This window comes from Triticum urartu, chromosome 3A, assembly GCF_056163025.1.
Source record: "Triticum urartu cultivar PI428250 chromosome 3A, HENAU_Tu73, whole genome shotgun sequence".
Classification (NCBI taxonomy): domain Eukaryota; kingdom Viridiplantae; phylum Streptophyta; class Magnoliopsida; order Poales; family Poaceae; genus Triticum; species Triticum urartu.
In genome coordinates, this window is record NC_141875.1 from 737,466,893 (window position 1) to 737,494,841 (window position 27,949).

A 27,949-nucleotide genomic window follows, 5' to 3' on the forward strand; every position below is an offset into this window, starting at 1 on the left:
GGAGAGTTGGGAAGAAAGGGAGGATGCGGACGGAGCGGCACTGCCGAGCTTTGTGGCCGGAGCACCAGCAACGGGCACACCTGACTGGGTCACGGCAGCTCTGGACCTTATGATCCAGAGCGAGGCAACGAAAACAACGTCGTTTGGAAAGTGGAGGCGGGGGTGGGTGGTGGACTGATGGAGAGAGGCGTGGGGTGTATGCGTTATTTATAGGAGGAGGGTTGTGGGCTGCATGCAGGTGCGCTGGAGGGGAGAGAAGTGCATCCCGATATGATCTGGGCGATGGTGGCTTATCCAAATGTGGCATCACGCATTCGGTCAAAGGGCGGCTGGAAGAATAGTGGTCAGTCGGCATGGATAGGAGTGGTTGGTCGTCAGGGTATGGATGTGGAGCGGGTGACGCGAGCAGTGTTGGAGCGGAGTGTTGTGCAGGGGCGTGGGGATCGTGGAGCGTGGGCATGCATGCGGGCGCCGCAGGGGAGGGCGGTCGGTGTTGATGGATGCGTTGGTGGGACCCAAGTGCAGCAGGCAGGCAGTCATGCACCGAGTCTGCGTCCGTAGCAGAGGACGAGTGTAGCCGCGGGTGGGTGGCGTGGGGCGAGCTCAGGAGGTGAGAGATTTGACTAGTTGGGATGATTTTGTCTGAGGTGAGAGCATGGCTGCAGCTCGTCTCCTCATTTTCAGGGAGGGTCAAGAGCGGAGGAGTGGGAACAGGTGCAATATTCGTTGTGGGATGGTGGTAGAGGGTTGGGTCTGGCGGATTCATGGGGTGGTGGGTGCATTGCATGTATCGAAGGGCACAGGCGTGTTCTGTGTAGTGTGTAGTGAGCTTGGCGCTGTGCGTTGTCACTAGTAGAAAAAGGGTCAAACGTGAAGCACATTAGTGCCGGTTTGAATTAGAGCCGGCACTAATGTGTACATTAGTGTCGGTTCGTGGCGGCGATCAATAGTACCGGTTCGTGGTGAACCTTTAGTACCAGTTCATGCCACGAACCGGTACTAAAGAGGCTGTGTCAGCCTGCGGTCAGGCTGTGGCCCCACCATCACCATTTAGTGCCGGTTCGTACCATGAACTGGTACTAATGAGGTTATGGCAAGCTATTTTTAGTCCCACCTCGCCAAGAGAGAGGCGGTATGAGCGGTTTATAAGCCGTGAGTGCACAGACAATGACGAAGAGTTGCAATGCTCACCTACATGTTGATTAGCTTCGAGCCTTGCGGAATAGCATAGATTGCACTGAGCTATGTGCAGTGCAGTCTACACTATTCCGAATGGCTTGAAGCAAATTAACCAGCATTGCACCTCTTTTTTATTTTTAATAACTTATTTAAACTCCGGACTTCTTTTGTGTTCAGTATGCAGCATTTAAAGCGACGTCATCAATTTCCAACATGTTCTGACATCATTTGTTGTTTTTCGGTTATTTACCTAATTGTTTAGAGAGCTAAATGACCGTGAAATTGAAAATCACTACAAAATGAATCCTGAAAATGTTGAAACTTGGCATGGTATCATCATATCACCCACATAGCATGCGCGAAAGAGTAGAGAGGGTCACGGCAAAAACTGGACGCACTTCATGTACAAACTGGACAAACTCTTTCCGAGTATCAGGGTTTCGGACGAGAACTCATCTGTTACATGGCCACTTCAATGTTTTTTAAACTTATTTGAACTCCGGACTTCTTTTGTGTTCAGTATCCAGCATTTAAAGCGACGTCATCAATTTCCAACATGTTCTGACATCATTTGTTGTTTTTCGGTCATTTACCTAATTGTTTAGAGAGCTAAATGACCGTGATGATTAAATAGTGGTAATTAGACGACTATGATGATTTTTAGCTAGCTAGAGTTTATTTATTTATTAATATGCGATGATGATGATGATGATGATGACGACTACAACTCATTATAACGTAAAACAATCCTAAATTAAATTGATAACACAAATTTAATTGAAAAATACAAAATAAAACAAAAACCCACAACCATTTAGTACCGGTTGGTGTTACCAGCCGGTACTAAAGGGTTCCCGGCCCCCGGAGCTGGCTCGTGCCACGTGGTTTCCCTTTAGCACCGGTTCGTGCTGAACCGGTACTAAAGGGGGGGGGGGCCTTTAGTGCCGAAACGTTAGTGCCGGTTCCTAAACCGGCACTAAAGGGCCTTACGAACCGGTGCTATTGCCCGGTTCTGCACTAGTGTGTGTGGAGAGAGTAGACGGGTGCGGCCCGAGTATGGATTCGTGTGTAGCATGGTGAACATGTCTGGTTATGTTGGGCGTGGCCGGTCCAAGTTTGGCGATGATACGCTGTTCATGGTCAGTGGCCGTTGCAAGTTGGTCAAAAAGGTGGAGAGATAGACATTTGAAAACTAGGGGCGATTTTTTCAGGATTTCAAATCTGACTTCGATGGACAGTACAGAGGAGCGGAACACGCGGTCAGAGAGCTTAGTTGCCTGAAAATCTTGTTTAACCGAGAAATGGTAGTCTAGGGCGTTGCAAATTAGCATGGTGTTTGGGTTAACATTTGTGGAGCTGCAGACGATCCAAAAGGGAATCGGTGGTGCATGGCGCGGCGAGAAGATAGGGCGTGTGATCTCGGTGTGGTACATGTTTAGAATACGATTAAAGAATTTAAATCCATAGCGGAACGGCCTAACCTCAGAAGCGGCGACGAGAGGTGTCGGTGTTGAGTCCGTCAGGGGAGCCAGGTCACCGCAGGGCGCCGGAGCAGTGGAAGCCACAGCTTGCAGCGATGGTTGGCGGATGATGGCGCGTAGACGCTGGGGCGAGGGAGGCCGAGCCGTCGCCGCTGCCGAAGGTGACGAGGATGCGGCAGCGACGATTGATGCGTAGAAGGAGGGCGTGACGAAGGGAGAGCATGCGGTGATCCATGCTTGGGCGTCCGTTGATGCAGTACAGAAGGAGTAGGCCGAAGTTGATAGTTGTTTGACGTCAAAGGTTTTCGCCCTGCCCCCGAATCTTGTTTGGAGCAGGACAGCGACGAGGTAGCAATCCAGGGGGAGGCGGGAATTGTGGAAGAAAATGAGGGTGTCCTGCCGGAGGGCTGCGGCATGGCAGGGAGGCGAGACCATTGACCTTTTTTGCTGCCAGAGGGCAGCCTGGAAGGCAAGACCGGTCGATGGATCTAGGTTTAGAGATTGCTGAATGAAGCGAAAGGCGTGGAGCATACGATCGGCAATGTCGATCGTGTGAGCAGCATGGCAGATTGTTTCAGGCGTGGAGCGAGGCTGGCGAGGAGGGGGTGGGGCAAGCAGACGAGTAGCAATGGAGGCAGGGTTATCTCTTACCGAATCCTCCGGCGAGCATACGCCAAAGGAGATGTGGATGCGGGAGGAGACGGTTTCCACCTCCCGGAGAATGCCAAGGGCGACAGGCGCCGATGAGACGGTGAAACGAAAGGCCGATGGGGATAGCTGGAGAGTCATGAACATGTCGGACTGCCCACCCAGGCATCCCTGGAGGAAACATGCAAGCATGAGATTGTCGATCTCCATGACGGAGCGCACGATTGTTGCAGTCGGGTGGATTCCTGAGCTTTTGTGGCGGAAAGGGGTGATTGGCTGGAGGATGGCGGACCAGACTTGGTTTTTGAAGTCAGCACCCATGGCGTTTCCAACGCCAAGCGCAGCCCGCATGGCTCCCTGGACCGGAGAGTCATCAAAGCGCATGCCAGGAGGGAGCGGGGGAGAGCTAAAGGTGGCAATGGGCAGGCTGGAGGTGGACGGAGGGCAGGGTGGCCGGCGTTGAGATTGCTGGGGTGGGGGCGGGGGAGCGGGAGGAGGAAGGAGACGGGGAGCCATCTTCTGGCTAAGAGATTTTTTTTGGATTCTTCCTGCTACACCGAGACTAATACTGTAACAGAAGTAACGGTCAATGGTCTCGCCTCCCCGCCATGCCGCAGCCCTCCGGCACGACATCCTCATTTTCTTCCACAATTCCCGCCTCCCCCTGGATTGCTACCTCGTCGCTGCCCTGCTCCAAACAAGATTCGGGGGCAGGGCGAAAACCTTTGACGTCAAACAACTATCAACTTCGGCCTACTCCTTCTGTACTGCATCAACGGACGCCCAAGCATGGATCACCGCATGCTCTCCCTTCGTCACGCCCTCCTTCTACGCATCAATCGTCGCTGCCGCATCCTCGTCACCTTCGGCAGCGGCGACGGCTAATACTGTATAGTGTTTATTCATCACAACAAAAGATATTTGTGCTGTTAATTCTATGGCTGGGATTTGAAGCATGTGCACAATCACAGATTTTCAACTAATAGCTGAATTTGTGAGGAAACAGAGGCTACATGTTACGTCAGTTCTGCCTGAACTTTATGGTTCACTAAAGTTCAGAGAACTCTCCAAAAGAAAGGTACAGATACCAAGTTTGTATATCATGATAAAGGCGGCAAAGTAAAATACTCTACAACCTTATGTGAAGTGCTAGCTCCACAGATTTACTTTTCCACCCCTTTTATTCATTTTCTACAAGCAACCCAATAGGGCTAAACATCAGGTTCTTGAGATTTATAGTTTCCTAGACTTTCAGAGGCCCCACAAGATTCAGTTTTCTAATCTTGATAAATAATTACCATAAGGTCGGCATAGGTCCTGTGACAGGCACAGAATCATGTAACTGAGCGGAGCTTGGTGGCCACGGGATCCATAATTCAACATCCACCATACCATATTATCTTGATCTCACTTAAACAGCTTTGACTGGCAGTAAATAAATACAAATACCACATTGATAATCTTTATCAGCAAAGAATTAAATCGAGTTTATTGAGCACTTGGCAGTAACTGACTGCTCGACAGCAAAGTTTAAGCCGTAATTTCAAGTATCCTTCTGATTAAGCTTGAAAAACACATGCACATGGATATGCAGGAAAAAATAGTGTTTCCCGGCAGGTTGTTACTCATAAGTCGAGTTCAATACTTCACTGAACATATCAATCTAAACCTGTGACAGAATAAGCATGTTTGTGTTAAGAAGCAAAGCCTTGTTGAGCATACACAGGAAATAAGGCCCTGGTTAACTCAAAATCACATAAAGATGTAGCCAATGGCCTAAAGCCATAGCACCATCTGCGATGTAAAGTACATTGGTCAATAATAAATAGGTCAGACAATGTTTAAGATGCTACTTTTCAGTGAGAAGTTATGCTCATCCAACCAAAACTTATAAGGATGATGTTAATGCAATTATGCGGGGAAATGCTAATCAACAGTTGGGGATGTAGAACACTTGGTGAATAGGATCAACAAAAGAATAAAATTATCAACAATTGTAATTGACAGAAATAGTCGCGTAAGTGCATAGTATTGGAGACCTTAAGAAGGAACAGTATGTGTTCAAATGGAGAGAGAATAGAGGACAGACTTAAATAATCTTGTGCTACTTGATACAGTTCCTCTTGCTGTACATGTTTGGGTTGGGGGGGGGGGGGGGGGGGGGGGGGTGTACACACAAATGTGAACAGCATTCGGCTCATCAATTGGAAAATGTTATGTGTGAAATCGAACAGTTTATATCAATGAACAACTCCTGAAGGATTAATTGGAACTTGCACATTTCAAGAGTCCAAAATAGCATAAAACATTGAAAGAAAAATGGTTTACAAAAGTTGAGCAGAATAGCAGAAGAGGCAAGAATGCGGCGATTCGGAGCCTCCTGCCAGTGAACAGTAAAATAATAATAAAATAGCAAACAAATTAAAAATCTGAAAAGAAAAAAATTGGCATCAAAGATGCTCGAGTGCACAAGGTGCATGCAAAAATTCGTGGTGAAATAACATTCAGGGAGCTCTCGGCAAAAAAACAAATTTCAGCTATCAAAGAAACTTTTAAAAAAGGCACTGTTGAGACCCGATTTAGTTTAGATTGCTCAGACACTGTCAAACTGCAAAGGCATACTTTACTGCCTTCATTCTGACACATTGTTGTCTAGATTGCTCCGGCACTGTCAAACTGCAAAGGTAGGTTTCTTTCTCAGTTTGCATTACATCAGCATAAACTGTTGTATTGGCTTATGATTTCAGTTTCATCATTAGCAAGAACATAGGATTAATACTTGTTTATGTGTGTTTAGATGTTGGTATCATGTGGTTCTGTGTTGCTGCTGATGGTTGGCAATTAATCTTGCACGGGCAGTTTATGAAGCATTCTCCAAGATTTTGCCAGCACAGCTTATCCTTTTTACAGCAGAATGGCTGGCCCAGGACCTGGTGCTCGTCCTTGTAACAAGGGGGTTGGACTATGTGGCTTGCTTCGATCTTCCTGTTGATCTGCTTGTTGTTTATGCCTTTACCTAGAATGCATAAAAGAAATAATTAAAAGACTTGTCTTCTCAACATACAAAAAAAGGGTCTATCGCATATATAAGTACACCTAGAATTTATTTTCTGGTTAAGAAAACCCGATACAGTCAATAACAAAACGACATTAGAACACGAAGCCAACAATATATTCTCCAATAAAATGAACTTTGATTTGTTAATTACCGTGTGTGTGTCCAAGACGGGCAAAACACACCACTAGAATGAAACAAAGTAGCACAAATCCTTGGACAGTGTTCCTCGTGTAGTTGGCCATCGTTGCTGAGGATCGGAGGTAATGTGTGGTATTCTTGTAAGTGGGACTGGTGAGTGTATGACCATCAAACGCTTGCTCCATGGTTCATATATATTGGAAAAGCTTGTTGACATTGCACGGAAGTTATACAAAAATATTAATGTTTGGAGTTAAGGCTTGTCTAAACGGCCCATTTAAGTTACGCTACTAAAGATGGCTGATGCGTTTTCATTTCTTTCTTCAAAACTGATGTCTTATCATAATGTCTAACTTCAGTGCCATTTAATGGGTAGCTAAAAAACTGCAGTTGCTCTAGAAAAATAGAATTGAAAATTACAGTAGATTATGATAGGGAGCTGGGAGCATAAGTCACAGCTGCTGCATGAACTAACTCGCTAGAAATGCATCTATTGTACGAGTAATTAACCCGAATAAAGCAAAATACTATGTACACAATTAAGAGATAATGCAGTACAAGGCGAGGTTAACTTGTAATTACCAAGTGACCACCCAAGAAATAGCTACAGATGCCAATCCAAGAAGAGTGAAAGAAGAACTCACTGCAGCCAAAAGGGCAGACCCCAGGGCAGCTACAGATGGCACAAAATGGACTTTGCTTCTGAACCATTCAGCTATAGCCGGAACACCAAAAATTATAGCTTTCTTCCCATGCTCCTTGTCCAGTTTTCTGAATACATGTAACCACTCGTACTCAGCATATCAATCCCCATATGCTTCAGGTATACAAAATCAGAAGAAAAAAAGAGTCAATCAAAGTGAGGGTTATGAACATAAAGAAAGAAAAGAGGGAAATCTCAAATTTTGATTCATATGGGGAATACACAGTGACAAAAGGGTCAAACAGAGCTACTGGGTTGGAATAAAAGCAGATTAGGCATCCGAAGGCAGTCAATTTATATTTCTTTTTTTGAGGAAAAAATTGGCACAGCAGTTGCAGCTGAGGGAAAGAAACACCTAAAAGTGTGATGAAAGGATTGTCATGGATGCAGACCTGCACTAGAAAATTTACACAACTCAGCCGCAGCAAGCTGGATAGGTTCCTTTTTGTTTCACCCACTAAAAGAAATTCCTTTTTGTCTCATTGAACATAAATGTTCAATCTATTCTTCACTTTTTCTGCAAGTTTCTCCTCACTATAACCACACTGACTGTCGAAATGGATAGCAGGTATGAGCACACAAAAGTTGCAGGACAGGTCTGCTAATAGATCATGAACAGGTTAAAAAAATGCAGCAAGCTGTACAACAACTCCAGAAACAACATGCTGTGTTTTTCTTTTATTATTTCACCTTGCTAGGCTGTTGAGGGGCTTCTCATATTACATAATCTGGGAGCAGCTTCTATCGTCAGTACAGCCAAGAATACATGCCAGCAATATACTGAACCTCAAGCAAAATCTCCATATGCACCACGGTTTCAGTGTTATGTTGTGGCAATTTAGATGAAGTCTAACACAAAGAGTGTTATTTTATCGATTGTCACTGCCCTCAAATGATGAGTTAGACCAACAAACGCATGATCATGAGCACTTCTATGATGTGGTCTTGCTTTTCCAGGTTCCAATTATACAACTGCGGCTTTCTAGTCAAGACCAACATACAAGGGGGGGATCCAAGAAGGCGCAACTCAATCAAAGATTATTTTCTTTGCTGAAAACTAATTTTCAGCAAAGATTATGAGGGGCTTTCTAGTCAAGACCAACATACAAGGGGGGGATCCAAGAAGGCGCAACTCAATCAAAGATTATTTTCTTTGCTGAAAACTAATTTTCAGCAAAGATTATGAGGGGCTTCTAGTCAAGACCAACATACAAGGGGGGGATCCAAGAAGGCGCAACTCAATCAAAGATTATTTTCTTTGCTGAAAACTAATTTTCAGCAAAGATTATGAGGGGCTTTCTAGTCAAGACCAACATACAAGGGGGGGATCCAAGAAGGCGCGACTCAATCAAAGATTATGAGCACACAAAAGTTGCAGGACAAGTCTGCTAATAGATCATGAACAGGTAAAAAAATACAGCAAACTGTACAACTCTAGAAACAACATGCGGTGTTTTGTTTTTTTTATTTCACCTTGCTAGGCTGTTGAGGGGCTTCTCATATTACATAATCTGGGAGCAGCTTCTATCGTCAGTACAGCCAAGAATACATGCCAGCAATATACTGAACCTCAAGCAAAATCTCCATATGCACCACAGTTTCAGTGTTAGGTTGTGGCAATTTAGGTGAAGTCAAACACAAAGAGTTTTTTTTTATCGATTGTCACTGCCCTCAAATGATGAGTTAGACCAACAAGTGCATGACCATGAGCACTTCTATGATGTGGTCTTGCTTTTCCAGGCTCCAATCATACAACTGCGGCTTTCTAGTCAAGACCAACATACAAGGCGGGGATCCAAGAAGGAGCAACTCAATCATTTTCTTTGCTGAAAAACTAATTTTGTCTCTTCCTCTCTCCTTCCCCATTTTACATTCCAAATCAAATTCTCTCTTTTTTGTGTGTCTAGCTCAGGAAAGATACCCGTTGAGTTCAATGAGATTTACAGCACGATGATGAAAATGGACTCTACTTGTCACGAAATTATTTAAGAAAGTACCTGTTTGGATTGGACTGTGGGCAGAAGGTCATGCTGTAGTTTGTGTGGTTGCAAGCGAATGTGGAGACGGTGTCCTCGTAACTGGAGCAGAGCTCACAGGGGGCAGCGCTTGTGAACCAACATGGCATGGGCATGTTGTAGCCGTCGACGAGGCTGACATCGTCAAAGTCCATCCAGCCATCGCCATCAAGGATGAACTCTGTGAGCATGCTGGCCCAGACGACGTGGCACTCGACCTCGCTGGAGCTGCAGTCTAGTAGAAAAAAGACCATGTCGAACCCTCCAGCACGCCATCTTAGTAGATAGATAAATGGCAACTTCTAATTCACTTTTTCAGGAACAGGTTCAGCTGAATCAAAGCACGCTAATGTTCCAGTATTATTGGCTAGTTAAGCAGTAGTTTAATATTATCCAATGAAAAATCATTTTCCTGTACAGAAGATTCAAGTTTCCCTTTTTTTCTTAGAAACAAGAAGATTCAAATTACTGCAAGGGAAATATTGTATTCTTGTTACCTCATGAGTAGCTAACAACACTGAACCTTCAAATCAGAGTTAAGCATGGCTATGCGCAGTGATGCATTTGTCAAGCCCACAGTGAACATGCGCGGTAAGATACTTTGCATTTGATCTGATCAAGTCATTCCAACTCTGGTCTCTTTCAGTAAGTAGTACATAGCCAGATAGTCGTTGGACAAGCTGTTGTAAAACACACAAAAGTTATCAAAGAATACAGCCAGAACTACTATATCAAAGCATCATCCTCCCAGTATTAGTTATGTTTGGGGACGTAGCCAGAACAGTTCATCCAAGACCATCTGTCTACACACTGAAAACTATGTAAGTTACCATTCAGTAAGTACCATCAACCATTCTCATCAAGCAAAGTAAAGTTCAGAGGTATCAGGGAGATACCCAGAATTTTTAAGTAGACTTGTCAGCTCATCCAGTACTGCATGTATCTCTTCTGCCTCTGTGTGTTCTCGTCCTCTTGCGAAGAATGTATATGAACCTCCTTCACCAGCTATATCCTGCTTCCTTCGCAACGCCAGCAGAGTCCATCCCCTGTCTCAACTTCTGTGCATCAGCCCACAGTCCTTTAGAGGCATAAATATTTGACATAAGAACAGAGGGGCCACTATCCATAGGATCCGCCAAGAGTGCCATTTCAGCGGCATACGCCCCGATTTCAACATTACCAAACAGATGGCAGGCACTCAGCAAGCTCCTCCAAACAACCGCAGCTGGTTCAATCGGCATCTTTTCAATAAACTCCTTGGCAGCATGCAGTTTGCCTGAACGACCAAAAAGGTTGACCACAGAAGCATAGTGCTCGGTGCCTGGTTCAACTGCATATTTTGTTTTCATAGAATTAAAATGATGTAAGCCTTCATTCACAAGGCCTGCATGAGCACATGCTGACAGCACACCGACAAATGTCACATAGTTCGGCTCTACTCCAGCCCCTCCCATCATCCCAAAAACACGAAGAGCTTCCTCAGCATGACCGTGCTGCGCATATGTAGAAATCATCGAGTTCCAACAGATGACGTCCTTTCCCAGTGTTGACTCAAACAACAGCCGTCCTTCTTCGATGAAGCCACACTTTGCATACATGTCTATGAGAGCATTTGAAACATGGGGGTCACTGTCCGCACCTGCTTTGATGATCTGAGCATGGAACTGCTGACCGTGAAAAATGCTTGCCAGAGCACTTGCCACAGTCACTAGTGCAACAAACGTGAACTCATTAGGTGTTAGCCCAGAGAGACGAAGCTGGTTAAAGAGCTTCACAGCCTCTTCCCCTCGCTCATTCTGTGCAAGGCCAAAAATCATAGCATTCCAAATTACCATGTCCCTGTTGTGCATCAGGCTGAATACAACTTTCGCATCGTCCACAAGGGAAAACTTTGAATAGACATCGATCAGAGAACTCCCTGCATATAGGTCCAATGAAGTTCCTGATTTGACGATGAGACCATGAATCTGCTTGCTCAGTTCAAGGTCTGACCGAGATGAGGACACCCCAAGCAGCGAAACAAATGTCAGTAGGCTTGGCTTTAGTGAGGAATATCTCATCTTACTGAATATTTCAACTGCTCCTGTAAGGTCCCCCAGCCTTGCATATCCTTCGATCATTGCATTGTAAGAAATCGTATCATCTTCTGCCAAGGCTTCAAATACAGCTCTTGCTTCTGTTAGATGCTCGCACTTAGCATACATGTCAATCAGAGCATTCTTGACATACTCATCAGACTCTAGATCAGCCTTTATGGCGTGAGCATGTACCTGCCTTCCTTGCGATATCGCTGCCAAAGAGCCACACGAGTTCAAGATGCTTGTGCAGGCAAAAACATCAGGCTGCCACCCAGCCCGGCTCAGCTGCCAGAACATGGACATGGCTTCAGCATCGAGCGAATTCTGCATGTAACCAGCTATCATCGTCGTCCAAGACACAAGATTGCGGTTCTCCATGGAATCAAACAGCCTGCGAGCCAACAAGAGCCTGGAGCACTTACAGTACAGATCGATGAGCGCATTGATCACCGACGCATCTGACTCCGCCGCGGTTCGGTACGCATAGCCATGTATCTGCCTGCCGCCCTCTACAAACCCAAGCACAGAGCAAGCACTGGCAGCGCTCGCCAGCACAAACCTGTCGGGCCGGACGCCGTCCAGCCCCATCTTCCCAAACAGCTCCAAGGCAACCCCAGCCTGCCCAGCCTTAGAGTACCCAGTAATCACCGCGGTCCAGGTGACCGGATTCCTCGCCGGCAGCGCGTCGAAGACAAGCATCGCCGCGTCGATGCGGCCAGCCTTGGCGTACAGGTTGACCAGCGCAGTCCCGACAAAGACGTTGGCGTCCAGGCCGAGCTTGGCGGCGACGCCGTGCACCTGCTCGCCGAAGCGGGCCGCCCTCGACTGCGCGCAGGCCCTGAGGGCGCTGGCGAGCAGGAACTCGTTGGGCGGCTCGCCATCGTTGTCGGCGGCAGCCCGGAAGGCGGCGAAGAGGGCGAGCGCGTCGTCCTCGCGGCCGTGCTGCGCGTACATGGAGATGGCGGAGCCCCAGGAGACGAGGTTGCGGCCTGGCATTCGGTCGAACAGGGCGCGGGCGTCCGCGAGGCGGCCGAGCTTGGAGTAGCCGCGGAGGAGGAGGTTGGCGAGGAAGAGGTCCGGGAGGAGGCCCGAGACGACGGCGCGGGCGTGCGCCGCCGGGAGGACGCGGCGGAGGCGGTCGCCGGCGAGGCATGAGAGGAGCAGTTGGGCGAGGCTCCCGCCCATGTGCCGCCGCCGGCTCGGGAGAGGGGGCAGAGGAGTGGTAACTGGTAAGTGCTGGACCTTGTTGGGCTAATGGGCCTCATCTACTGGGCTAGCTAATTCAGCCTGGCCTCACCAGCAAAAATATAGCCCTCGCTCAAAAAAAATTGTTGGGACAGTTTAACACCTTTTTTCTCACAAAAAAACTCATCTTATTTTTTTTACTAGCAACTACTGTACCATTTCCTAAAAAAAAGTAAAAAAGTACTAGTAGAATTTACCAAATCCAACCACTCAAGGGAAAAAAATAATCCAATATTTCTGAAGGGAAAAAAAACAATAATCCGGTTTCTCTGGAGAAAAAAGAACTCCAATGCAAGACAGTGTAATACTAATTAATGTAGTAATGAGAAAATGTGCAAGAACTGGAATGTTGAACTGTTTTTATATGAACATCTGGTAAATAGTGAAACATTCCAAATAGTTTATAAAATCATTTACAAAGGGGCCGTCGAGACCAGGCGTTTAGTATCTCTTATTAACCGACAGAGGAAAGAGAGCACCTGGCCTGAGCAGCAAATAGAGAAGAAAAGGAAAATAAAATGATCTGTGAGTTTTGGAATAAATACAGAAAATTAGTCAACCTCCTTTAAACATTTCTTTTTACAGAGTATCAGTTTTCCTCTCTAGGCAGGCAGGGCAGAGATGGATTTCCTTCAGCAGCTGGAGGAGCAGGCTTGTCCTGAAGCCTTGCCTGATAGCACCTGCTGCTGCTGCTGGGACCAGTAGGCCTGCGCCGCCAGCACGCGGTCGAGCAGCCCCTGCGGCACCGGCTCGCCCCGCCTCTGCTGCGGGGATATGCTCGCCGTGTGCACCAGGGTCTTCCACTTGTCCTGGTTCGTCCACAAAATGTTTCACAGTTTAGCACATTTGAAAATCCTCACTGTTCACAATCTATGTTAAACAGAAAGAAATAAAAAGCAATGCAATGGCAGCCGTTTTTAGGCTGTGGTTACTGAATTACCTTAAGATCGACATAGGTCCTATGATCAGTATTGTCGAACGCGAGCATTTTAACGTCCCTCCACCTGAACAAAACAGACCAAGAGGCCAACATATGAGAACATGTTGGAAGCAATGACCTTGTGTCAATACTCAATAGAGAAATCATTTGGGCACGAACCTTCCTGTTCCAAGCTGTTCAACAGCTTCCACTAGTGCCTCCACCTCAGGCAAGGAGAAGGGCCTCCTTATTCGTCTTTGCCCAATAGCGGGCCGCTTTGACTTGCAAACAGGCACAATGGCTAGAGCCTCTGAGCTTGGAGAGGCAACCGGAACAATGGCTTGTGAGCTAGCTGATGCTTCGTGAGCAGTTGTTTCAAAAAGAGAATGAACAGAACCATGTTCGCTCTGAACACGGTTTGGAGACGCCTGCACACGCTGCTGGTTGTTATAACCGGCCTTGGTCTCAGAAAAGGGCTCTTCACACTTTACCCTGCAAACCATGGGATACCAAAACCATCAATGGTCTTCAGATTTGGTTTATGCTCCAGAGCGCACATATACTATAGAAACTATCAGATGCATCTTGACAATTGTCTTCCTAAACCAAAACTGCCATATAAAAGCACGAGAAATAATTTTATTATGCCTTACATAGCTAATGGTTTCATGGCATCTGCACCATGAAAATCCATTTCCTCTGGTATTCTGACCCCATGGGAAGAGCTTTGCCCAGCTTCACATTCCAGTGTGAAGTCTATGTTTTCTAGATTTTCTCCGTGGCAAATTCTAGCTTGACGAAGTGTCTTGTTGTCATCTTGAATACTCTTTCCTTGAAGAAGAACACCAACCCGGAGGCCACTTTCAATTATACTAGTAACAACGTCCATTACAGTCCTCTGTACAGAAAGTGGAGAATATTACTTGGGAACACTCATAAGAAGGTAATATTATCTGCAGGGGAATCAGTCACGTACAAGAAATTCTAGATAGAAAGAAAACGTTAAAACTGTCATGAGAGGACAAGTTTCACTGTGTAATGAATTAGTTCCGTTGCTTATAAATTAAAAAATTGAACCATAACCTCTCGACTCAGCAAGTACAGGAAGTAACTTATGCATTCCTTAATTATGACAGAACTATGTAGAACAGAGTGCAAAACAGAGTTCAAAGAAGAACTGTTGCACATTTCATCAAACACAATTTCTAATGCAATATCAACAAACATTTAACTTCTAGAAGCCAGTATTTACCTTCAATGAACCAACTGTTGCATTTTCAGGGATCTCGATGAACAGTTCCGGGATGGTGAATGACTTGATTCTTAGCTTAACTGAAAAAGGAAGGGGGGGAATACAATAAGCTCTCATGCTAACGAAGAATATAACAAATCTATATATGCAAAATATACCATTGTAGTCCTCAGATCCACATAATGGATTTTGACCTTCCACAGAAAATGATGCCCCGCTAGCTGAAATGGCAAGCGGCATTTTCTTTTAGGAAGTATTACCAAAATAAGGATTGAGGCTATCAGATGGCATATAGAAGGCAAGTTTCAATGACTCTGTGCAATGTACCAATCGTACCACCGTACGAGGTAAACGTGAATTGGTGACGCAGCATACCTTCAGTTAGAATCCCTTTAGCAGAAGATGGTGTAAAATGACGGCGCACTGGCTTTTGCCTCTTGAACATTGCTCTTTGTACTCTTTGGCGTGTGGTGGATATCTTTTTTCCACCTAAATTTAGCTTGCTACCTAGTTGAACAAAAAAAACAATAGCCTTATTTAGTCCAATTCCTGCAATATTTAGTTAGTGCCACAATAATGGTGGTGGAAAAATGTGGCGAATATGAAGCCTGTGGAGAAGCGAAAGGTTAACTTTGTGATGAGGATTTCCATACCTTTATTGGACATCTCTCCACACATCTTATTACGAGCTGCCTTCCTTATCTTGGAAGCAAACATTTTCCTTATCCTGCTATCGCCCGTATACTGTGGCATATAGCTCTTATTATTTCCCATGGTGCATGGATGAGTGCACCCGGAAGAATTTTCGTCATCATCTCTATCTGCAGCATGCCTTGCTTCAGCATGGCACAAAGGGGAGGTGTTGCGGTCCTTGTCATGGATGCACAAAGGCACTCCTGAGCTACTGTCAGAGCTAACCAAAGCAGGAGGTCTGCCATCCAAATCCACAGAGCTAACCAAACTGTACAAGGCTGTGGTGTCACCGTCCATAGGTTGCTGCACCTGCACTTGATTAGTAGCCTCTAGCGACCGTGAAGATCCACACTCTGGAATTCCGCCAACACCATGGGCACGGTTACATGATTTTGTACAACTAAACACCGAGTCCCTAACCAACATATCTGGTTTCACGGTTAGTGACTCTAACACTGTGTCAGTACCATTTCGTGTCGACGAGTTTTCTGCCAAGCAGATGTTAGATTGCCTAGGAGAGGCACACACACCACCAGAACCCGCTATACAGCTCTCCACAGCAATGCTTTTGAGCGGCGGAGCGTCATCACACTGCTCAGCTTTAACTGATTTCCTTTTCCTGGCATAGGTCAAAGCTGCTGCATTGATGCTAGGAGCATTATTAGATGAATTCTCATGATCCACTAACAGCGTTCCTGCGACGGTCGCGAGCAAATCAAACGGGGACATCTCATCTTTCTTTCTCCTGGCTGAGCGTTTCCCCTGAATCATCACCGGGCGTTAATACATAATATCCAGCACGAAAATTGCGCGGGGTCATGGCAGGTAGTACAGGATATCGAATGTGTATGTACCCGAGCAGAGCTTGGAACGCGTGGCATGGCGGGAACCTGGTGGCCACGAGATCCATAATCCAACCTCTTCCGCACCACCATGTCTTGATCTCACTCCAAAGGACGGCTTTCGCAGGCAGCAAACGAGCACATATATAAGCTTTATCTGCAACAAATATATCGAATTCAGTGAGGATTCCCGGCTACTGATTGCTCAAACGGCAAAGCTGGAACTGCTTGGCCCCAAACAGAGCAAGATATTAGCAAGCCTAAAATGGGTGGAAGACATGGTCTTCCATCGAATCCCAGCAAAGAAATAATAATTTGTAAGATGTTTTGTGTATGTATGTATGCCAACAGGGCAGGGCAACCTGAAGCCGGGTGGTTTGATGGAGGAGGAGTTGCCATAGCCATAGTAGGGGAAGAAACGGTGGAGATTGATTGGGTATTATAGGGGAGTGAGATCACCTCCAAGGAGCATCTGAAACGAGTCACCCAAGATTGATGAGCACCTGCCCAGGAATCCTTTTCATCGGTTTCTGCAACAAATAGAAATCAAAGACACACGAACAAATCTGGCGGTCAGCTCCATGAATTGAAACAAAAAAGTAGTAGTTATATTATTATGCAGTAAAATTCTTTGGCTGGCGCACCAAACAAGGAAGCCAAATTCTGAATCAGCAAGCCAGACAGATCCAGAAATAAAAAACTGCATCGGAAGAGCCGAATTCTGAATCGGGAAAACCCCAAAAAATCCGCTTGAACAGAGTCCCGATTGAGGAGAGCGGCGGCAATCTTTTGCCAGGATTCCGAAGAATCGGAGAGGCGACCACGGAACATCCAAGAACGCCGCGAAATTCAACCCGGGGGAAAAAGTCTGAAATGGGCAAGAAGCGCTGTCTGTGTCCGCATCGGCACGCAACAGGACGGAGCAAATCCGCCGGGGTCAAGAAGCAAGCCCCGGGAGGGGAATCGGGCCGCAGAAAACCAAATCGCGGAGCATAATTCGCGGAATCCGGGCACAAAACAAATCCGGGAGGGAGCATAATTCGAGCGGCCCCTGCCGAGCCCGCCAAAATCCGGCGCCTCCCCGGTCCGCGCCGGGCGCCAAAGACCAGGCGACCTCACCAGAGGAGGATCCGGGAAGAAGACGACTGGCGAAAAAGAGAGAGGGAAAACGGCAGAAATCCCGGGGCTTCCCCGGCGGCGCCATGGATGGATGGATGGATGCATGCATACCCTTGCGGTTTCCGTCCTGGTCCTGGATCGGCGGAACCAACTGCTTCCTCCCCGCCTCTGCCCTTCCTCCTCTGCTTCTCTCTCTCCGTCTCTCTGTCGCTTAAACCCTCGGCTATCCTCTCGCTGGTTCCTTCCTCTTTATACCACCGTCCACACCCACTCCCCAATTCCCCCTTCCCCCTCCGGTTCACCCGCCCGCCCGGCCGGCCGGTTCTCCCAGCCCGCCCAGCCCGAACCGCTCCCGTGCTTTCAGTAAGCAAAGTTCCCATTTTTAAGCTGTAACTGCTTGTTACTCCTCCTACTTTTCAGTGGTAACTGATTCAGTGTTACTTTTAAGTTCAGTGTGCGCTCACCCAGTTGTTAACTCCTGCTTCACAGTATTACTGTATGTATGTATGTTCAGTGGATGCAGCAGATCTGCCACCAATTGCTTAATTACTCTAGTCTGTAGGGGTGAAGTGCTGGGCTGCCATGTATGTATGATCCAGATCTACATTTGGCTCCCCTTTTAATCACTTGCAAATTCTTTGATTAGTCTAAGCTCACTCAGATCAGATCTGACGGCGATGGCGATGACGTGTCGCGTGCATGTAGGCTGATGTCATGTGGGGTTCCATGTTTAAAATTAGCAAAGATGCAAAAGGGAGGACTGCTGCACTGCAGTGCTAATTAGGCCAGGGGTTGGTTGTTCAGTGTGTCTCTGTGTAGCTAACCACCTGCACTGCACACTGCTGAATGACAATTTTCCATACTGTATCATTTGTTTCTTTCTCTTCTTTTTTACTTTTGTATTTCCCAGTATGATTATGCAATATTTAGGATCAATTATGTCCATTTTTTGTTTTACTTGTGAACAAAAAGGCGGGCAGGATTCCCCTGCTTAAGGCTGGCTTGCACATTAGTACATGGGACAAAAGCGCTTTGCTGATCAAACATTATCATGTATACCACTATATTATAAGCCTATTAAGATCCAAGATTTGCCAGAGCTATATCATTAACTAGCACAAGCCAGACAAATCGGTGTTTGCATAAGAAGATCCAGCGCCATTAATCTACGACATTAGGTGTCAAAGCAGCACTTAGGGATCACAAATCGCCCAGCACAATGCGGGCTTTGGTTTTCACAACAACAAAAATTGGTCAGTAGCCAATCACAAAAACCAGATCTGCTGCATCTTTTTTTTTCTTCTAAAGTCCATTTTCTTGTGCTCCACTTGAGGAAGTGCACACAGCGTCTTGTTGGTGAGGAAGGGTAGCACATCGCTTTCCAACCAAAGAATCTCCCTAATAATGTATAGTTTCTCCATGAATAAATAGTTATATAGAATGTGTGTTCCTGTGGTCAAGTATCGTTTTTGATATTTTTAGGCATCTTATTGAGAATCACATACTTGTGCTCTATTAAGTACAGTGTGTGTCTTTGACTATTTATGCCATAATATCAACAAAGATTTTGCTGCAGAGTGGCAAATAAACTAGAGCGAGCAACTCCCTATGTACACTAATATAAGACGTTTTTGTAGTAGTTAGGTATTAATTCTTTGCCAAATCTGTTCTTTTACCCTCTGAAAGAAACCTTTGTTTTTTTTATATTTTGGACAGGGAACAGGTGTGCTGAAAATTCAATTTTCTTAATGAAATTGGTTTTAACAAGCATGTATGGGAATTAACTTTTGTGTCTACCGACAGATAATAAATTTTGGTCTGAACTACATTTAGCATCACTATTAAATTTGGCAAATGGGGATAAGATGATAGGGATGGGGATGCTTTCCCACGGATTATGATGCCCGGTGAGAGGATCGGAGGTGGATGGATGGAGTAGCTACGGTAGGGGAGGCTATCCCTGTTGAGATAAGGATTTATTTGTTTGTGGATTAGACCATCTCTATGTGCCATGTAATCTGCCGGTGACGCTGCCGCGTGGGCCCATGCATGCACCAAGGTCCCCAAGAATCTATTTTATTACTACTATATATATGTACTCCCTCTGTTCTTAGTCTTTTTAGACATTTTAGATGGACCACAACATACGGGTGTATGTAGATATATTTTAGGATGTAGATTCATTCATTTTGCTTCATATGTAGTCACTTGCTGGAATCTCTAAAAAAACTTATATTTGGGAACAGAGAGAGTACCATTTATATGTGTGTGTATACAGAGGATTTGTTAGTTAGGGACGTAGTGTGCAGATCTAGCTAGCTAGCTATACGGCTGGAATTAATTTTTCTAGAATGCAATCAGTGAGCCAACGTATAATATAACGTTATCTTAAATTTCTAGTACTTTGCAAGTCTGGATCATTGACTTCGTGCCATGCCAATCAACATCTCACGTCCATGAAGTCTACTCTAGTGTAGTAGTAATAGTAGAATGTACTATGTGTAATTGTCTATGACTGACTTGAGTCTCGTCCATACGTGTCCCGCTTGTGTCACTTTTTTCAGTTGAATTCATGGCGGTTGGAAAAATGTTGGTTCCAAGAATAAGCGCGGACGAGGATCACGTGTAACCATTACACTGTGGTATATTATTATTATTTTGAGCATCTATGCTATATTATTCACTAGTCTTTTAATTGTTCCATTTATGTGATGTCCTTGTAGTTTGAGTTTTAAACTACACCCAACTTTTAGAGATAAAGCCCAAACGGCCGAACAGATACAAGGTGATGAGGAAATCCTCTTATGAAGCATGTCAAAAAAAACTCAAAAAAATGAAGCATGTCAAAATAAAATCGACATTCTAGAGAATAGGAAAAACGCCACCCACTCAAACTCGAGCAAGAGTACAAGAGTAGCCACACCCAACAAGAAGAATCCGGGACCACCGACCAGGAATGGAACATCACCTCCTTGGGAAGTCGTCGGAGAGGGCCACCTGCCATCTCGCTCTAGGCCATGGAGCACTGATCCTGCCAGTTGATGGTGAAGACCGAGGATAATGACTATGAAGTTGTCAGCAATATAGGGGCCGAGGCCCAGCTGAGACGGGTCATCACCGTATCCAGACGACAGGCACTGGGTGGCGCCACCCAGAGTCTCAATGGATGAGAGAACCCCCAGGGACCAAGGACCCCGAAGGCGTACCTCATAGGACACGACGTGGTTGGCCAACTCTCGGCGGACCCGTACAATGATGGCGATCACGTCACGACTGCTCAAGCTCGTTTCGTTCAGACATGGATGATGTGGTCTTGATGGGAGGAAAGAGGGGTGGTCCGGTTGTGCTTAATATATGGCCAAGTACGGTAAGAATGGTCAGAGTTGGCTGACGTCGGTGGGCATGGCATATGGACAGGGGTGAGGTGATGTGACGCCTAGAAGGTGGTCATCTTTGACAACCCATCCCGAAAGGGGAGAACTAAGTCGACCCAGGTGGATGTTTTTTGGGGGAAACTACTTGTAAAAGGCTGGCAAACACTTCTGGGGCAAGGTAGGCGTCTGCACACATGCGGGGAGCGGGATGGCCACCTCTTCCATGTCCCATGGCCCGCAGGCCACCCAACACGGCTGACATAAGGGAAAACCCGACCAGAACCGCCAAAACAAGGAATAAACAGCATTGGCCCCTGGATACTCGAACCCCGCAACGGAGAGAGTGCCCGTGGTCGTAGAAGCGGCACGTCGGGCGGCCCTGCCAGCAGGAGCGGCTAGGGTTTTTCGATGTCTCCAGAAGAGGGTGACGCTGATGTTTTTTATGAATAGTTTTTTTTTTCAATTGGTCATCTATTACATTACTAGTATGTAAGTAATGTCATACTTTCTCCGTCCCAAAATAAGTGTCACTGATTTAGTATGAAGTTAATATAAATTTGTACTAAATCAACCACACTTATTTTGGGACTCCAGTATAAAATGAGCATTCCTGGTAACTTCTTTCGAGCACAAATTCGACGGTATAAATTCCTTTTGCATATAAACATTGTTTTATTGGTTAGATTAATGAGTAAACTTAAACCTCGAAACTGAACACGAATTGACACGGTTTTGAGATCGAACTAAACAGCTACTCCCTCCGTTCGGAATTATTTGTCTCGGATATGGATGTATCTAGAACTAAAATACGTCTAGATACATCTATTTCTGCGATAAGTAATTTCGAACGGAGGGAGTAGCTAGCTACACCCGTGAGGTCAACCCACATCAATCAATTCAAGAAAAATACATTATTGTGTTCTACTAATAACTAGACTGAGAAGTGAAATTTGTAGCTAGCTAGGCAGTGGTAGATGCAGGGAGATTTTGGGCAGATAAGAAGGTGCATAGACGTTTGGCGGGGGGACAACCACACAACTTTTCTAAAGAAAAATGATGACGGTGATGGTGATGATCCAACTGAGTTTATTTTTTGCTTGTGGCGACACCTTCGATCCCATCTCGCCACTACTGGCTGGCGTCTTAATTTCTTAGCTGTTTTTTCTTCCTTGTATACTACTAGTACATACGGCTGTATCATTGTATTTTGTTGCTGGTAATCCATTGCTACTCAGCGTATCGTTCATTCTTCCTCTGGAAGGAAAAGGCGATCTCGCCAGCGCCCGTCACTAGGGAGTTCCTTCGCCGCCATCCTCCGGTGGCTCCCCTCCCCTAAGGACCTTGGTCGTTGGTGGTGAGGGGGGTCATCGGATCCACACGTGTAGGTAATTTTAGGCCAAAGTAGTTTAGTTTTTAGGTTGTTCGTCGTCTTGGCTTCGGTGGCTGCAATGGCAGCACTGAATAATGTTGGGGTGGATTTGGAATCCAGTGTTTTTAAGCAAGATTGGTGCAGCGGCGGCGGTATCCTCGTGGTGGACCTGTGTCCTCGGTCTCCGCCGTTGCGACGACATTTGCTCCAGCGCCGGTGTGGAGCTTGGGAGCTAGTTGAGGCGTGGTTTGCATCGGCGGCGTCTGGAAGATGGTGGAACGTGTGCTGGGTTCGTGGTACGTGGATGACATGTATGGTTTCCTCCTCCAACGTCTTAGTCATGTGGGGTGCCAGATCTGGAGTTTGATGACGTGTCCGGTGTGTTGCCTGGTCTGATTTGTTCAACTGTAATGGTTTCAGCTTTGGTAAGCCACCTTGGAATTTCGCAAAACCGCATATCAACGATGGAGCCGCGTCAAACTCGGGTGTGAAGATGATCCATCATTTTTTCCCTTTGATGGCTGCTGTGGTGGTGCCAGATGCAGGTGACAGGTGCTGGTGTCAAGTTCAGAGGTTTCTTCAGTCTTGTTTATAAGTTTACTTTTTGGCTAGTGTTCCCTTATATAAAGGGTACCGTTCTGCAGCTTCTGCTATTTTTTTAGTTTTATCAGGTCAGTGTGTATGTGGCTCGTACTATGATCTAGATGATATAAATAAGACACATATTACCACAAAAAGAAAACCAACAATTGCTGCTCAGACTTTTATTTGTTATTAGCAACCTCGTTTGCACATTTTGTTGGTAGAAAAAGGTTTGTTCTTTACAACTATTTCCAATAGATTGCAAAACGGTATTATATTATGGACCCAACAGTAGGTTATATAGGAGTGAAATTTTCGTTAATTTTTTTGTTAAAAGATGCTTGCAATTTTTCTGTTAAATATAGTTGACCATCAACCTCCGAAAGGGTGAAGAGCAATTCGAGACCACCAACAACGCCTGTCAGCAATGTATATAGAGATCATAGAGCAGATCCCTACCAACTAATCATCCAGTAACGACGTGGTGGCCGGAGCGAGAAAGGAGACTTTACCAAAGCTGTTTAGAGGCGAGCTCGGAGGGTTCAACGAAGCCGGAAGAATTGAGATGGGATGCTAGATAGCATGTTTGAGTTGCAGGAGGCGACAATACAAAGAGAACGAGACACACTCACTGAATCAACTTGAGTTAAAAACAGTACAACACGCAGACTTTTTCAAGAGGCAAATGATCCGACAGACGGGCATGGTATTTCTGTTTCAATCTAATCAGTTAAGGGAATCTTTAATGGTGATTTCAGTTAGAAGTTATTAGAACGTGTGAGAGAAGGATCTTGTTGGATAACAAAACGGAGTCCTGGAATACGCCAACGGGCTGCTAAGGCGGAAGCCAAAAGGAGTCCGTCGGCGACCGGACCGAGCAAAGCTCCGTCTTTTCTCTCTCCCACGCCCACCAGCGATCCCATCTCGCCGCCCGCCCACCGCCGATCCCATCTGCCGCCGCCCGCGTGGAAGACCGCCGCCGCGGAGGACCCGGAGGCATGAGGAAGTCCAAGGCGGCTGCGGCGGCGGCGAAGCAGCCGCACCACGCGGCGCAGAACGGCCACGCCCTCCCCTCCAGGCTCGTCCGGTACCTCGACCCCGACGCGTCCTTGGACAAGGTATGTATGCCGCCGCCGCCGCCGAAGTGTCCCCGAGCGACTCCGTGGAGTTCTGATTGGTTCGGTGTTTGTTCTTGGTTTGCAGGACCAGCTGCTGGACGCGGTGCACTGGATCCGGCAGGCGGTGGGGCTCACCTGCGGCTTGCTCTGGGGCGCCGTCCCCCTCGTCGGCGCCTTCTGGATCGCCCTGTCAGTCCCTCCCTCCCTCCCTCCTCAAAGCCCCAGTCTTCCTCTCTCTTTCCCTTCAGACATAGGCATAGATTAGGCACAGATTCAGGTTCATTGTTAACTGAATTTATGAGCTCATCTCACTCCGAATTCAGGATCTCTCCCCCATCGCGTGGTATAGTACTAGATGAGGCTAGCGATATCTGTTATCTGCGTGATTTCAGTTCAGAAGCCCGCTTTGTTCAAGTGAGTGTTAGATTCACTGCGAATTGGAGGTTCTTCGCTTTGTCTGGTATTAGATGCGGCATGGGCTGTTAAAATCAGCTCTTTGTTTGGCGTGGCCATCAGCAAACGAACACAATGGCCGCATATATATAGTGGGTTATGAACTGCCTGTAGTTTCTGTGTGTTCATTAGTTGAATGAATTGGCAAAGGGCTGCTGATGTATGATTGGCTAGTTTTGCTCGTCTTGCTAGAGTTCCTTGAAAGGTGCCCTTTATTCAGTCAATGAGAGTATATGTAGTTTCTTGTGGTGCAAAATTGCATTGTGAGTGATGAATTTCCTGATTGCTGACCATTGCTGAACAGCTGAGAATTTTCCGTATGCAAACACTTGAAACCATCGCTCAACATTTCTCATGTCCAACAATATGCGTGCTTGCTTACATCATGCAGCATACTGGATTGTGATTGTATTTTTGGTATCAGAAATTCAGGATTATCATAACATAGATGGTCTATTGCTAGTTGGCTGAAGAATTTTGTAACTTGGTGCCTATTTTCAAGATCTGCATATCGCCTTAGGATAGCTTTTGCACCCTTTTGATAAATGAAGACCGACATACCTCTTTTCAGCCAATTTGACCATGCGCCATATTTTTTTGTGCTGTATAGCAGATTTTTAGTATTTCCACCATGATAGTTCATTTGTACCGTTAGCAAACAAACACAATTACAGCACAGCGGGATATGAACTGCTCTGAGTTTCTAGGTGTTCATTAGTGAATAAACTGGTAAAGGGCTGCTGATGTATGATTGGCCGGTTCCGTTCACCTTGCTAGAGTTCCTTGGAAAGATTAACACTCTCAAACCAAATGCAAACTTCGACATCTAGATAGGAGTTGTCCTTTTTCCTCAGTCCATAAGAGTATATGTATCTGCTCTCTTCAGCAGGGAATAAAACCTTGTGCAAAATTGTGTTGTGAGCGGTGACATCGCCTGATTGCTGATTTTTGCTGAACTCCTGAGCATTTTCTATGTTCAGACACTTCAAAATCATGGCTTGACATTTCGCATGGCCAGTAATATGCCCCTTTGCTTATATAGCACGTGACATACTGGATTATGATTGTATTTTAGTATCAGCAGTTCAGGACTATCATAACTAGTATGGTTTGTTACAAGTTAGCCAGAGAATTCAGTAACAGGGTCCCTGATTTCTAAAATCCGAATGCCGTTTTAGGTTAACTTTAGCACCCTTTCGATAAATGCATGCTTTACCTCTTTTCAGCCAAATTGACCATGTGGCATATTTTGTTTTTCTCTGTTGCAGATTCTTTACAATTTCCACCGTCATAGTTCATTTGTACTATGCGCATTTGCTGAAGATTGATGAGGAAGACTTTGGAGGCCATGCCGCCCTACTTCAGGAGGGGCTCTTTGCTTCGTTCACCCTTTTCCTTGTAAGCCATCATCCATAATTATATCTGTTCCTCACCGCCTTCTAGTTGCACCGACATCGAAGTCATTTCTACCATTCATACGCATGTCTTCATAGTGATTTCTTTTCACATGTTATCTGTTGGCCTCCTAACTAGCAACCGCTACTGGCACATAAAACTAGCACTATCATGTGGTACTACTTTTTCAGTACGACACAAGCTTGTAACATCAAACCAACTCCTTAAGTTCTTGCTCTTTCTGTTCGCACATTGAATAAATTGGGTGTCTTAAATTACTAACAGATTCTTCTCTCGGCTCGCAGCTTTCATGGACTCTAGTATACAGCTTGGCTCACTTCTGAGAAGCCCGTCTGCAGAAATACCATGTTGGATTTTCGTTGTTCATTTCATTCACTCTTTTGTACAATTAGCTATCATGGATGTAATGTCATAGTACTGTAGAACAGCGTCATCGAGCTATAACTGTAATTCGTATAGAATGCCTTCCACTTGTTGGGTCCATTCGGTCAAGCTCAAAGTAGTACTGTCTCCATCATTGTTCCATGTAAATGGTAAGGCTCGCCAATTTGAATCTATAGTTCCACCCACATTTGTTGCTCTGTTGGAATACGAATACTCTGAGATTTGAAGTTAACTTGATGAAGCCCTGGAACTCAAAATACATAAACATTAAAACTGGGAATTGAGGTGACATGTACCATACTTCCAATAGGTGCCAAAATAGAAGTTAAACTTAAAAAATAAAGCACGGTGAACACAGAAAAAAACATGAGAAAAAGTTAGGAAAGACCTCTAAAATTTTGATGGACTTCATTTCAAGAGAATCAGAATAGTCATTCCTTCATTTCAAAATGTTTCAAATGAACTTCTCCTATAGGAAACATATCCGTTAAATTGTCTGTAAAAAGAACATGTCCTTCTTGTATGTCAACTTCGGGAGCATCGACCACTAACATTGCATCGGGCGTACATGTATTATCATCACTATGTCATCGAACGCACTTGTATGTTATAGAGGTCATCATATTGTTCCAAGTACCAAATGCAAAGTCACTTGTCGAGGCATCTAGAGTTATATAACAACCAATTGCCTTAGATTAGAGATTTTTCTTATAGAAATGTGCATTTGTATATTTCTCTACAAAGATATTAAAGGACACCCTGCAAAAAAAGATATTAAAGAACAATGCAAGCACAAATGAATATAATATAAAACTTCTAAAAGGTAGAAACTAGTCTAAGAATAATTAAATTATTGTCTATTTGAAATTATAGTGTTTTTAAACATCTCAAACAAAATAGTGATAAAAGCATAACCTTTTGCGGCTAAATATGTTTCTAGTTCATCGCAAGTGTCTTCTAATAACAAGCATTACAAATCGTGTTTTGTAGTTAATATTTTGTTAGCATGTCATTTTTTTTAATTTTACTATGTATAACATAATAAATATATTATTTACCATGATGGGCCGGGAAAACAATTTATAGTCAAGTAAAAAAGATTGATATAAACAAGTGGCATTGGTTATATTTTTAGAGTATGCGAGAAAAATTACTGTTTTTAGAGTATCTATAGTAGATCCTCTAAAGCCGTGTTCCGCAAATTCTGTTCACGAACAGAGTACAATTCGGGACGGGTTTAGAGAATTTGTTCCGCGCCGGAGGCCTCGCGGTACCAAAAAAAAATTATAAGTCTAATATTAACAACTGATTAAATTCATACAAATGCATGAAATTTATATATACATTGTTACACTAGTTTATCACATACAAAATTATGTGCAACATACGAGATATCAAGTTTAGTCATACAAATACGCGATTAAACAAAATAAAATATGATCAAATGACCACATGTCATAAAAAACAAGCAGCATCCTCATTATTGTGAAGATCGTCGCCACAACCACCGTCCCTAGCACTTCCATCGCCATCATCCACATTGAACGGAGAACGAGCAGAAACACATTCAACATTTTAGACTGGAGAATGAGCACCACCATCATCATGAACACCGCGTCACCGTGTAAGTGACACATTCTCGTATACTTGAATCAAGCACACATTCTCCATCTCCGTGTATAGAGACAGAGCCCAATAGACCCACTTTGTGGCACATGCTATAAAGATTAATTTTTTTCTAATACTAATTATAGGCTATAAGGCCGATCAATTTTTTTCTATTATTACTTATAGGCTATAAGGCCCAAGACATCAGAGTGGGCTGAGAGTGGTGCTATAGGGCCTATATAATCAACAAGATGGAGCCATCATGTTCAAGTATG

At 45.1% G+C, this 27,949-nt stretch overlaps 3 protein-coding genes across 8 annotated transcripts; 1 reads left to right on the plus strand and 2 right to left on the minus strand.

The window, feature by feature from the left end:
• Window positions 1-5,977: 5,977 nt before the first annotated feature.
• LOC125546331 (Tetratricopeptide repeat (TPR)-like superfamily protein) lies at window positions 5,978-12,591 on the minus strand. 2 transcript variants are annotated; one of them, XR_015599212.1, is made up of 3 exons: window positions 9,205-9,342; window positions 7,149-7,321; window positions 5,978-6,324 (listed from the first exon to the last, which is right to left on the minus strand). XR_015599212.1 is itself a non-coding variant. In XM_087514416.1 (3 exons), exon 1 carries the CDS (start codon window positions 12,483-12,485, stop codon window positions 10,221-10,223), a length of 2,265 nt encoding a protein of 754 aa, XP_087370542.1. In that variant the 5' UTR covers window positions 12,486-12,591; the 3' UTR covers window positions 5,978-6,324; window positions 7,149-7,321; window positions 9,720-10,220. The 2 variants fall into 2 exon arrangements, 1 of the variants encoding a protein (XP_087370542.1); XM_087514416.1 differs by lacking the exon at window positions 9,205-9,342 and adding an exon at window positions 9,720-12,591.
• Window positions 12,592-12,882: 291 nt separating this feature from the next.
• LOC125546333 (telomere-binding protein 1) lies at window positions 12,883-17,629 on the minus strand. 5 transcript variants are annotated; one of them, XM_048710577.2, is made up of 11 exons: window positions 17,482-17,629; window positions 16,711-16,781; window positions 16,264-16,408; window positions 15,370-16,171; window positions 15,092-15,223; window positions 14,875-14,937; window positions 14,717-14,796; window positions 14,118-14,362; window positions 13,645-13,956; window positions 13,486-13,549; window positions 12,883-13,354 (listed from the first exon to the last, which is right to left on the minus strand). In XM_048710577.2, exons 3-11 carry the CDS (start codon window positions 16,342-16,344, stop codon window positions 13,178-13,180), a joined length of 1,956 nt encoding a protein of 651 aa, XP_048566534.1. In that variant the 5' UTR covers window positions 16,345-16,408; window positions 16,711-16,781; window positions 17,482-17,629; the 3' UTR covers window positions 12,883-13,177. The 5 variants fall into 5 exon arrangements, with proteins under 5 accessions (XP_048566534.1, XP_048566537.1, XP_087370543.1 ...); XM_048710580.2 differs by lacking the exon at window positions 14,875-14,937; XM_087514417.1 differs by having other exon boundaries at window positions 14,717-14,937.
• A 5,895-nt stretch (window positions 17,630-23,524) lies between these two features.
• LOC125546334 (uncharacterized) lies at window positions 23,525-26,253 on the plus strand. The gene is made up of 4 exons (XM_048710582.2): window positions 23,525-23,813; window positions 23,899-24,002; window positions 25,535-25,664; window positions 25,967-26,253. Exons 1-4 carry the CDS (start codon window positions 23,694-23,696, stop codon window positions 26,003-26,005), a joined length of 393 nt encoding a protein of 130 aa, XP_048566539.2. The 5' UTR covers window positions 23,525-23,693; the 3' UTR covers window positions 26,006-26,253.
• The last annotated feature ends 1,696 nt before the right edge of the window (window positions 26,254-27,949 follow it).

Coding starts and splice junctions, on each gene's coding strand:
- LOC125546331 (XM_087514416.1), bottom strand. CDS start 12,485: ATGGGCGGGAGCCTCGCCCAACTGCTCCTCTCATGCCTCGCCGGCGAC.
- LOC125546333 (XM_087514417.1), bottom strand. CDS start 16,344: ATGGTGGTGCGGAAGAGGTTGGATTATGGATCTCGTGGCCACCAGGTT. Junction 14,938..15,091: donor TAAAGGGATTCTAACTGAAG/GTATGCTGCGTC, acceptor TTGCCATTTCAG/CTAGCGGGGCATCATTTTCT. Junction 13,355..13,485: donor GGACCTATGTCGATCTTAAG/GTAATTCAGTAA, acceptor TGGACGAACCAG/GACAAGTGGAAGACCCTGGT.
- LOC125546334 (XM_048710582.2), top strand. CDS start 23,694: ATGAGGAAGTCCAAGGCGGCTGCGGCGGCGGCGAAGCAGCCGCACCAC. Junction 24,003..25,534: donor GGCGCCTTCTGGATCGCCCT/GTCAGTCCCTCC, acceptor TCTCTGTTGCAG/ATTCTTTACAATTTCCACCG. Junction 25,665..25,966: donor CTTCGTTCACCCTTTTCCTT/GTAAGCCATCAT, acceptor CTCGGCTCGCAG/CTTTCATGGACTCTAGTATA.